The 11,810-nt window shown below is 36.2% G+C and overlaps 1 protein-coding gene across 2 annotated transcripts in view; it reads left to right on the plus strand.

The window, feature by feature from the left end:
• The window catches only part of PDE6C (phosphodiesterase 6C), a 30,188-nt gene extending 20,360 nt beyond the window's left edge, over window positions 1–9,828 (plus strand). Inside the window, exons 15-23 of one of the 2 annotated variants that reach the window (XM_056351272.1) lie at window positions 800–887; window positions 2,581–2,681; window positions 3,756–3,863; window positions 4,129–4,192; window positions 5,214–5,288; window positions 5,433–5,516; window positions 6,535–6,688; window positions 8,840–8,891; window positions 9,550–9,828. In XM_056351272.1, coding sequence (XP_056207247.1) covers window positions 800–887; window positions 2,581–2,681; window positions 3,756–3,863; window positions 4,129–4,192; window positions 5,214–5,288; window positions 5,433–5,516; window positions 6,535–6,688; window positions 8,840–8,859 — 694 coding nt within the window. In that variant the 3' untranslated portion in view covers window positions 8,860–8,891; window positions 9,550–9,828. The remainder of the gene's footprint in view (window positions 1–799; window positions 888–2,580; window positions 2,682–3,755; window positions 3,864–4,128; window positions 4,193–5,213; window positions 5,289–5,432; window positions 5,517–6,534; window positions 6,689–8,839; window positions 8,892–9,549) is intronic. The other variant, XM_056351270.1, reaches the window with a different exon arrangement.
• Window positions 9,829–11,810: the final 1,982 nt, after the last annotated feature.

Genomic DNA, 11,810 nt, shown 5'->3' on the forward strand with positions numbered 1-11,810 from the left:
AATACAAGTAGCATGTGGCAATCTGCCTTGGGTTATCTAAGGAACGGAGTTATTAGCCAAGGGAAGAAAGGAGGAAAATACACTTCCAAACATGCAGAACCACCTGGAGCCTAGGTAGACAGGACACTTGTCCACTTGTTCCACTACCAAAGTCTGACACAGAATTTCCTCTGCTTGATGCTTAGCGCAGTGTCAGAGGGATGCTTTATGCTCTGTGATAAGCCTGAACACACCTGAGCTGTCAGGACTTGCACAGTCCAAAAAACAATGATTTTGAGGGAAGGAAGGAGCCCAAGGGCATTAGAGGAATTAAACTCTAATATCCTGCTACTTTAGACTTAACTTACTTATAGTAAGTTAGAATCACAAGGGACATGGCCCACAGGCATTACAGACAGTCAAGTTCAAAAGCCATGCCACGGAATAAATACTAAAAGATGGATAAAAGCTACTTTTAAGGTACACTGAAAGTGGGTAGATTAAATCACCAGCAAAACTGAACATGCAAGAGAAAACGGAGGCCTATTTTAAAAAACAGTTTTTTAGTTTTGAGGGATCTAACCATACCATTGACTTTAGTGGGCACTGAACACCCAGTGCTCTCCAATTTCCATCATTACTCAGTCACAAGAGTGAAGGCAAGCAAGTATTTTCATTTGCTCTGCATCATACCAAGTTAAGACATATAGATTAAACTAGTGAACATGCAGATCTGAAGCATTTTATTCCTAAAAATCTGAATCCTGAATCAAAAATATTGCCTCCAAAATACTATAAATAATTTCTTCTTTTTCAACAGGTCAGCTGCTCCGCTGGCAAAACTTCATGGCTCTTCCATTTTAGAAAGGCATCATCTAGAGTACAGCAAAACCCTACTGCAAGATGAGGTACGTCTGCCTGAACCTTCTGCTCACATTACTCAACAGTTAAGATCCAATTAAGCTATGATGTTCCAAATTGCACTGTCTCATTCATTCCTCTAGGTCCAGATTCAGAAATTATGCAAAAATTAGGAAGTCTTAAGCTAAATTCTTATGCATTGCCCTCTTTTAGAGAAATATCGGGAATTATGCCAGAAATAGACTCAAGATAAAAAAGCTTTTCCTCTAGGCCTCACTCACATTCCTTAGGTTTTTCTTTAAATTGCATGAAACAGATGATGCTGAAACCAAAGCAGCAAATACAATACATACATAGAAAATATTGTAATTAAACTGCTGCCCTGGTTCACGAGGCCCGAGTTCAGCTGCTGGCGCTGGCAGCTAAGGAACAAAGGGATGGAGCTGCTTATGGAGGGCCCGCTCACCCCCAGGCCGGATCCCATACGCACACCTTACCTTGCTAAGGCAGAGAAGTCAGTATCAAGAGGCTCTGCTGCAGCTCCCATTACTGATTTTCCCTGAATTAGGCAGCTGCCCTTTCCCAGCAGCCATAGAGGTGAGGCTCCCCACCACTATCCCCTCAGGCTACACCAGACGGCAGCAACGCAGCCCGCCCGGGCCCTCTGCCCCACAGAGCCCTGCTCCTCCGGTGGGGATCGGCTGCCCTTCCCTCTGTGGCGCCTGGCTCTGTCCTGGCTACGAGGGAAGAGACTATTTACAGCTCTTTACTACGTATTTTCCAGGGAAATATGGAGATTTACCAGGCAAGGCTTGAAGACATGCCCCCACCATCCCACCTGTTCACAGCAGCGTGGCAGGCCCCCACTTCCACCCTAATTTTTCCATTTTTGATCCCTATGGTGGTGCTATTTCCTGACCCCGTGAGGCCACAGAATAAATCTTTACACTAACCAGTAGCACAATGATCACAAAAAAACCCCAGAAGATTTATGACTGAAAATCCCCCCCCCCCCAACAAAACCCCCTTTCCCTTACTGATGGCAATGTACTTTTTCAGCTGTTCAATGCTGGGCACTAAGTGCTGCCCCTGGCTAGAGCAGCGGCCAGGCCCTCCGTGGGCTCTCAGCAGCAGCATGGCTGTGCCCCGCGCTCCCACAGGTATTGGGAAGGAAGGTAGGAAAACCAGAAAACTTAGGAAAATGCTGCCTGTGACACTCTCATTCCCTTTGTCTGAGGAAAAGGACATTACACTCACTGTAGCCTCCCAATAGCACTGCAGGCAATCTTACTGACTGGGGTTAACAGGAAGAAAAGGTCTCTACTGCGAAGCTTTAAAAAGTGGAGGAAAACTAGGTTTATGGAATGTGAACTGCAACGGAATTATGAAGAACTGCCATTTCTTTGCTATTTACGTGGAATACAGGTGGTTTTCTTTGGTTTTAATTTAGATATGGCAATAGCAGGGCTCGCAGCTGCGTGAGTGGCTGTGGGTGTCATTATTTGTGCGGTCCCCGGGCAGCACCCGAGACCCGCCGCCCGTTCACAGTTACTGAGCCGTCCATTAGGCGTGAGTAAGGGCCGTCTTTACCAACTGAGTAATTTTCTGTTTGCACTGTATTTTAATTTAGGGACTTTAGTCAGCCAATTTCGTTACACTGTTCTATAAGACAACCTGTATAGAACAAACCAAAGACAGCGTTAGAAAAGCAACTGAATCTGCAAACTTTCCATCTTGCAGAGTTTAAACATCTTCCAGAACCTAAACAAGCGCCAGTTTGAAACTGTTCTACACTTATTCGAAGTTGCAATAATAGCAACTGACCTGGCTTTGTATTTCAAGTAAGTATTACATTCTGTATAACTTCCTACTGAAAAAAATGTCTACATGCTATAGAATTTTAACTGTAGTTTGTAGCTGTTTATATGCAGAGCACAAAGCTGTATTTAAAATTGTTATTAAATCTAATTCATGTAAAAACCCAAGACATTCTTAGATTCATTATAAGCTTTCAAATTAGAGAACAAATAAATCTATGAGCAAACACTACATTTCAGAAGTGTGGATTCTCTAGCCTAATTGTAAGGTTGTGTGCATGTGTGATTTAGCATACCATACTACAATTACTCACACTCAGCAAGAGTATGCTTATGACATGGAAATTAAAATCCTGGTTTAAAAACAAAACTGCAGACATCAACTGACCCCAGGGCTAAATATGCCAAAGACTCCAAATATCAAATCATCCATCCTGTTCTTAAGTTACTGATTTAATGTGCTTTTATAATGGTTTTTTTCCTTAAAGATATATGGAGCCTTTGTTTCAGTCCGGATGTCTTATGGCTGAGACAATTTAAAGTGAGAAGATAGGACACAATTCAGTAAATTGTTCAACAGCAGTTATTAAATTTTAGTAAACAGTAATTCCATTATTTCATTCATCCTAAATGCAAATCAGAAGATTTATTAAGCAATTGCAAATTGCAAGATACATTTATATTTTTGAAATTTCTCCTCAGTTAGGTCTTAGTGCTTTTTTGGATTTTTGAGGGGAGGGATTGGAAGAACATTTATTAGTATTTGCTTTGCTTTTGTCGGTTTCTTATGTTACACGAAGTAACAAACATGTAATATTAAAGAAATAAGAATGACACCTCAGACAGTTTAACACAAATTGTTAGGAAACAGGTTATTTGTTTCTTTGTCAGGAATTCTGGCATAACACTTTACATGTCAGTGGTATTTAGCAAAATCTAAACATGCTAGGGTACCTGAAAAGTTTGAGTTCAACAGGAAGGTGTCACTTTGATACTACCATGTCTAGGATGCTACTTTGGAAAAGCATAAATACCAGAAATAAAGTTTTCTATCTCACTTTGTTCACTAATACACGGTTTATTGGTATGCTTCAACAGGAAAAGAACTATGTTTCAAAAGATTGTGGATGCAATTGAAAAAATGGAAACAGAAGAGGAGGCAATTAAATATATATCTATTGACCCAACCAAAAAAGAAGTCATCATGTAAGTGGTTAATATTTTACTCTTTATTCAGTAAACCAGATTTTGAAAGAATTTGGGCACCTAAATGAGTAAATTAAGACTTGGTGTTATTATCCAATTATGAGCATAACCATGATTTTAAATTAGAAATAGGTGTCTACAATCTTCTCAAAATGTGCAAAATCTACATCTGTCTGTATCTTAGGTATCTAAACTACTTAAAAAAATTAGATATTTTTTTTCTCTATCATCATCCTAACTATACTCCTGTTCTGTGTTTTCAAAGGGCTATGATGATGACTGGATGTGACCTGTCTGCAATAACCAAGCCTTGGGAAGTGCAAAGTAAGGTAGGTACTTTTTGCATAGATAATATTACTGTCTGTTTTACTGCCTATTTGGTGCATGATCATTTAAAAAAAAATACTTAGTTATCAGTTGATAGATATTTAAGTATCTGCACCTGTGTTTCTAGAAAACCACCTCTGTTTTTCTGTCACTGTAAGGGTTCCATGATGCCTCTCCCCAACCACTCTACAGCTGTTCCACACTTCTCTACTTGTCCTTCAGCTAAAACTGGCATTCCTGATTCTGCCAGTTGCCCTAGCTACCCCTAAATATCACTCGGATATTATTGTGCTATCCAACTTTTGCTATTTTTCAGCTGTTTTTAAGGTACAGATTTAACAACACTATAATTTGAATTATGTCCATTCTATTCTGTAGATCTTGGTGCCATTGCAAAGTAGCTTAAACATGCTAAAAATAAATTTTGTAATACAGTGTGATACTGCTTTCTATGTAAGCACTTCAAGTGCTCCAGTACTTATTGATCATCACACTGAAGCTCGTTGCTTAGCTTTACAGGAATAGGTTTTAACAATGCATAATCAAAATACAACAAGATGCTTGTGGAGCCTTCCAAGTAATACACATTACAGTCACTAGAAGATTGTTATGTTACTAATATTGTCTTGTTCCTGTTGACTATAATCTATCATTTACTCAGCATGCACCAGAATATTGGTAGAGCTATTTTGCTGGAAAAAGTCTTAAGTACACCAGAGAGCGTCTAATTTTTGAAAGAAGTGCTTGACTACCACTGCAGGGATTATAGAGTGGAATTCTATTGTGTTTGACCGAGACTCTCTATTTCTGGAGAAGTTTTTAAACTAGTCAGAGATAACGCAGCTAACAAGAAATAAGTCCTGTCTTTGTGGAAGGGAAGTTAGTAGTAATAGTGAAGTATTTAACAGTAATATGCCAGTTCTTGGTTAGTCAACATTTTAACATTTTCTTGAAAGCCTTGTTCTTTATTTATTTAAATTTACTGCTTTCTGCTGACACTTCCACTGAATTGTGATCGCTCAGGTTGCCCTCATGGTTGCAAATGAATTCTGGGAGCAAGGTGACCTGGAACGAACTGTGCTACAGCAACAACCAATTGTAAGTACTAAATAATTTAACTGTGTTAAGCAGCATTAACTGTTACTAAAACATTGAATAGATAATGGTTCACGATACTTGCTAGATCATTATACCAAAAAGCATGATATCTACATAATTTAAATTATTGCTATTCTATTCTAGCCTATGATGGACAGAAACAAAGGAGATGAACTACCTAAGCTCCAAGTTGGTTTCATAGATTTTGTGTGTACATTTGTGTACAAGGTAAGAATAATTTTTATTGTTTTCCTGCTGCAGCAGTTCTGATGGCACAATTAGTGACAAACTGTTGCAGTTAAAAAATTCTAGACAGCAGCAGGACTCCTGGTTACAGGGTAAACAATCGCCACAGTTTCTCAATCTTTTGTTACATAGAATTGTTCCCGCAAAACAAATTCAAGAGATGTGAAGCATATTCATAAAAAGTGATGATCTCAGTGAAACTTGAGGGCACTGAGGTTTTGTAACTACTTTGAAAGACTGAGTTAGAAAGCCCAGTCTGATTCTTCACAGTCCCATTTAATTTAAGTATATAACATGTGGATGGCTACAGAAAGTAGTTAATAGCACAGCAAGGGGAATAGGAAACTTCAAATATTATGGAAATATAGATATTCTGTATCTTCCGTAAGGCACTGAAATCCCAACATTATTAATCCCTGTCTAGCTTTTAACATTATCCCAAAACGTCATGCAGAAAAGTAACATCTTCAGATACATCCTCATCTGCTTGGAACATACTATAGGATACTAGACTTTATTATATCCTGATACTGATAATCATATGATAAATACCATGTATCATAGTTATAATTGTATTATATGAACCAGACTATCAAATGTGGGAATTAGGAAGATACTGAAATGTGCAGTATACAGTCCAGACTTTTTCTAACTGACTATGTGCACGAAAGGGCGTTATCATCCCAATACGGTATTACCAATAATATCCCACCACTGCATGGCCAAGAACATGCTTTCAAAATGTGCACCAGCAGGTACTTACACTATTTCTTTGAAAATTTTTTGTTTTCTACAGAAAACTGATACCAGAGATGGAACAAGTACTTGAAAACAATGTGAAATCAAATAAAAATAATTCATCTAGCATGCATACTGAATTCATTTAATAGAAAAATGAAAGTTAATGTTTTCTCTGCAAAGCAACAGTATTTCCACAAATTCAGACTTTACAAACCGTTGTTTACAATTTTCTAATTTACTAATTTAATTGTTTGTATAGGAATTCTCAAGGTTTCACAAGGAAATTACACCTATGTTTGATGGTCTTCAAAACAACAGGGTGGAATGGAAAACACGAGCTGATGAATATGAAGAGAAGATGAAAATTATTGAGGAACAAAAGAAAAAGGAAGAAGAAGCAGCTGCCAAAAAAGGTTAAGTAACTTCTAAGGTTTTCATTTATATGTATTTGTAAGGCAGTCAAGATATTTTTTCTCAAATTCACACATGCAGTGTACTTGTGTGCACTCTATTAAACTTCATACTAATGAGTGAGTATACTAATGAGTATTTGAGTTCTGAATTAGCTTTATCTTTAATTGGAAGAGGAGCAACCCTTTAGAGATTATACAAATCCAGTATACTGACTTCATTATCTAAACTGCAGAATTTTAGAATATGTGACCATCACAAAAGTGAAGGGAATGTAAAATTTCTTTTGTCTTAAGACTTGAAACTGAGTGTAATTAAATACTTCTTTATCTGTGAATGCTGCGATCACCTCAAATACTAGGCATGTATCCAAATTATGTGTAGCATCAGCTCCAAATGTATTCAGGTGCTTTGTTTAAGTTTAAAATGAAAAGCATAAGGAAAAGAGATGGGAATGGATAATGTACATTTGGAACACAAAGAAGCAGTGCAAATCCTCAGTTCTCTTCCAAGTTTAAGATAAAGCTTTTGACTCTAGATCCCTACCATTAGTTTCTTGGCTGAAATATACTCTCGTATTACAAATTTGACACTAATCTTCCTAAGACAGCCCAAGTCCTAAAATTCTAAAAATCTAAGTTCTGCATATGATAACCTGGAAAAGAATCTGCTTTTATACAATCTGAGAACCTATCACTCAAGTGTAAGAGTGAAATAAGTCAGTTACTTTTATTCCATATTGCATGTGGAACAGCAGGTCAACAGCTCTGCCAGTCAGCTGAGATGACTGAAAAGGTTCAGAGATTAAAACAGAAACATGTGGCTGATTGCTACAGAATGATTTATTATCACATAGTTTGAAGAAAAAAAGTTAGTTTAAGCGTGTGTTTCACACCTTTAAAAGATAGAACAGTACTGAATAATTTATTTGTTAATCTGTGTCTATGCGAAATAGGTGAGTATTCTTCACATTTCACACAAGAGAGGCTACTCAAGGCCACCCATCAAGTTACTGTCAGTGTGAAGTGGCACTAGATAGATATTGGCTCCTAAAGTAAATGATACTAAGCCAAAAAAAGAAAAGTTGTAAATGGTTAAAAAAGTACCGTTAAATTACATGACTTAATCAAAGCAGATTTTTGAAAGACTTATTTAATAAAATGAGTCAAGTATTATTATTGTAATAAAATTACAAGAAATATTTTGGCCTGCTCACACTGTGATACCATTTACACACACTTTCAAAGAAATTACGCTCACCCCATTGTCTCCCAAATTTACTTTTAAAAACAGTGTTTTTACAATTAATCATATAATCTTATTTATTTAAGATCAATTTATTTCTGAGAACTAGCTGGTTGTAAGCATGAACAAGGTACTCTTTCCTTACACTGGAATGTAAGCATCTGAACTTCTCAGAAATACCAGCGAAACAAAACAAAACAACTGGGGACCTACACACAGACCTCCTTATATATTTTGCTTTCTTGTGGGACAGTTTAGTTACTAAAGTCAGATCCTATGCCCTTATAAGGTTCTTAAATAAAAATTAAATTATACATTTAGGAAAAGTCAGGTATTTCTGCTCCTACTTGAAGTTAGGACCAATTGACATCATTGATATTTTGGAATCACTTAGTCACTGACTTAATGAAAGGAGTATTTTCCCACAAGGAACCTTAAACAGGCAAGCACAGACAGACTGATTTGCAGGAGCTAAGGATCCAACCTTTGCATATCATAATTGGTATCACAAAATGTAAGGGAAATACTTTGCATCTTTTAAAACATGCACTGGAATGAGGCCATGAACATCTGTGAAGAACAAATCTGATACTGTCAAATCAAGGCCATGTAAACGTATGGGTTTGTTAAGTCAATTCATACAAACAATAATTTGACACATGATGAACAACAGGGGTTTCTCTAGATCTCAGTGATCTGACTACTCTTAGCCATTCAGTAGACAGAAAATAAAATTAAATTAAAAAAAACATATTTGCTGAACCACTACAGTGGAAAGTTCAGAACAGAAACTAAAACAGAATACAGTATTCAACTGAGAAAATAAAATACATAGTTAGTACATAGTGTTGATTATATCCCAAATTACAGAGGGTAGGACACTGATTATGTGACATGTTTCAATGCAGGTGGAAAGGGTCGAAAATGACCTAGTAACATGGTGATCCACAGCTTTCAAATGTAAGTTTTAATTCTAATATTAGTATCTTACCTTAAATGAACCTGGAAACGCAATTTATTACAATGAAAGAATCTTAACTATGACCAATGAGCATCTGTGGAATCATTTGAGAGAGACAGTAACAGACTCAGTAGCTATAAGATTACAAACATAAAAGGCGTCTCTCTTAATTGGTCATTACAAAGGGATTCATGTAGGGTTGGATAAACGTTTATACACTTAGGTCAAATTAAAGTTTTTGTATCATCTGCTTCAAAAATAGATTCACAGATTATATATGTAAGATCCAAGAGTTTATTTCTTTTGCATGCCTTGCATACCTCAGTTTCGTATGTGTGGGACAGAGTTATAAATATATTTAACTACTGAAACTTTCCAGTAAGAGTGGTTCAGTGTGTGTTTGGTCCTTTGAGAAATGCTGGTATCAACTGCTACAGTATATACGCATATGTATATATAACATGTGCTATTGTTTCATATTCCATTTTCCCAGACGTGTAATGAAAACATCCCATGTGTAATGAAAACACATCCAATTTTCAGAAGGTCAAACACACATAACATGCATATGACAGACGCAACACCATTTAAACAAGAGATTAGAGCCACTAAAATTAACAGAAAATACTCACTTTAGTTCCCTTCTCTGTTTTTTAGCTGAAGATGCAGCTGGAGGTGGTGGTGGTGGAAGTGGAGAGGATGGAAAATCCAAAACATGTATACTTTTGTAATTCTTTGTCTCAGACTGATTCTGCTACAGAAAAGACATCTAGAAAGAACTTCAATGAGCCCCAGTGAATTTCTGCTTTGCATAGAATAGTATAGATTGATCTCTTAACAATCCTCTTAAACTCTTGCCATTTGTTGGAAATAATTTTTAATGGAGTTACAATTAAAAACTGGAAAATTAAAAGAAAAAATAATGGTGCAAAATGAGTTAAATGCGCTATAGTTATTTTTTCATGTCACTCCATTTATATACAAGTATTTTTATTAAAATATGTAACTTCTGCACACTGTTCAGGAAAAATATAAATAATTTTGACAGTTCGTATGTGAAATTACTGAATGAAATCTAACATGTACAATTCAAAAAAATTGCTACTTTCGTAACTTGTATATTTAGATTTTTATATTATGTGTATTTCATTAATCTGGGATTGTGTCCTTTTCCTTCATTCTCAATACTATATAAAGTTCTAGAGTAAACATCTCTTTCACTTTAGGAATGCTCAACACAATTCCCTGGCTCATACCTATAGAAAGAAGGCCAAGGGTACACAGTACTTTTTCAAAACTACCAAGGATAAATATGAATTGTAGCCATTGCTCAGAGAAACTACTCTTTTGCCCATATGCAAATAGCTCTGCCCACAGTTCCCAAACTGACCAACTTTTAATGTAAAAATCGAAAAAGGCAGACCATAAACATCATACTTTGGGTACAAGAGTTTACTAAGATACCTATACCATATCTCTAGAGCAGGATCTATATTCAAAGGCATTTAAAAGGCTCACATACTCCCAATGCACATTTTTTTAAAAATGCAGTAAATGAAAGTGTCTGAAAACCAATGAACTGGCACCAATTTAATCTTGGGAGGGAGAGGACAGCAGAAGTAAAGCAAATCAGAATTCACATTATCACCCTTTCTACAAACAAGAGGACAGACGGCACACAAATTAGCTCTTCGTAAACAACAATCTCCCTACCAAAGCCTTCAGTTCTTGATGAATGGCAGAGTCCACTCCGTATCTTCCACTCAGGTCTCACGAAGCCAGCTCCTTCGGCAGATGAAGGAACAAAAATGGGTAGTTATATTATGCACAGATCTGAGCATTCACTGGAACCAGTTCCAAATCTAAAAGGAAATAGACATCAAATGCAATTCCTGCAACAAACAAGTCTGACATGGAGACTCAATCCTGCCACCTTTTTTCACCCCTTCAAGAAAGCAGACCCAATCTTTTTTTTTTTTTCTCAAAACGGCCCTTAGCATCCACAGAGAAGGGAGAATGACAGAACAATCTGCCATATTACATACCTTTCTAAGAATGCTCTATGAACATAGATACTGTGTACAACTATCACCCAAAATTAAAGGAATACACAAAAAGAATCTCACTTATATTACATCCTTATTTATAAATGGACCAAATATTTTATGCAAACTTAGTTGACATAAAACTAGGTATCATGTATTATTTTCTGTATTAAATGCAAATACTAAAATCTATTTCAAGGTTGTATGATCATGTAATTTTATTCAAACTGTATTAAATGATGTATTTAATATGTATAGTGTACCTTTTTATAACTGTATTTAAAGACCCAAAGAGGACCTAGTTATCCAGAACGAATACTTAATATACAACTCTTGAACAATAAATATAGAAACACGTTTGACAAAAGCCCTTTTGGGCAAGTTGCATACATGTAAGCAGATTGCTGCAGATTAGATTTGACTCTCAACCAAGCCTGCAAGATGACAGAGAATTAACCTTTAAATCCACCTTCTTACCTAAAGAAGCCTTCATGCAAGGCTATGTTTATTTCTTACTCAAGGACACCCTAAATATGTCCTTGTACTGTCATCTATTATGCAAGTACAACTGTTTAAAATGTAATTATGTTAAGTAATACTTGTAAATAGAGTTCTCAACTTATTCATACAATGCATGTAAAATGTTCATAAATACAACCATCTCTGCTGTTACATTTCCCACATCAAATACTTATTATAAATACTTTCTATAAATGTATCTACAGTGAAAAGTACTTATAAAAATATACAGCATCAACTTTTCTCAGATTAACATGAACATTTAACTCAGAAAAAGGCTGTCCTTTATATCCAAAGTAATTTTCATACAACAAAGAAAAGAACCACTATTAACTATTCTTGTGCCGACTGTTT

The sequence above is a fragment of the Falco biarmicus genome, chromosome 9 (assembly GCF_023638135.1).
Source record: "Falco biarmicus isolate bFalBia1 chromosome 9, bFalBia1.pri, whole genome shotgun sequence".
NCBI classification, from domain to species: domain Eukaryota; kingdom Metazoa; phylum Chordata; class Aves; order Falconiformes; family Falconidae; genus Falco; species Falco biarmicus.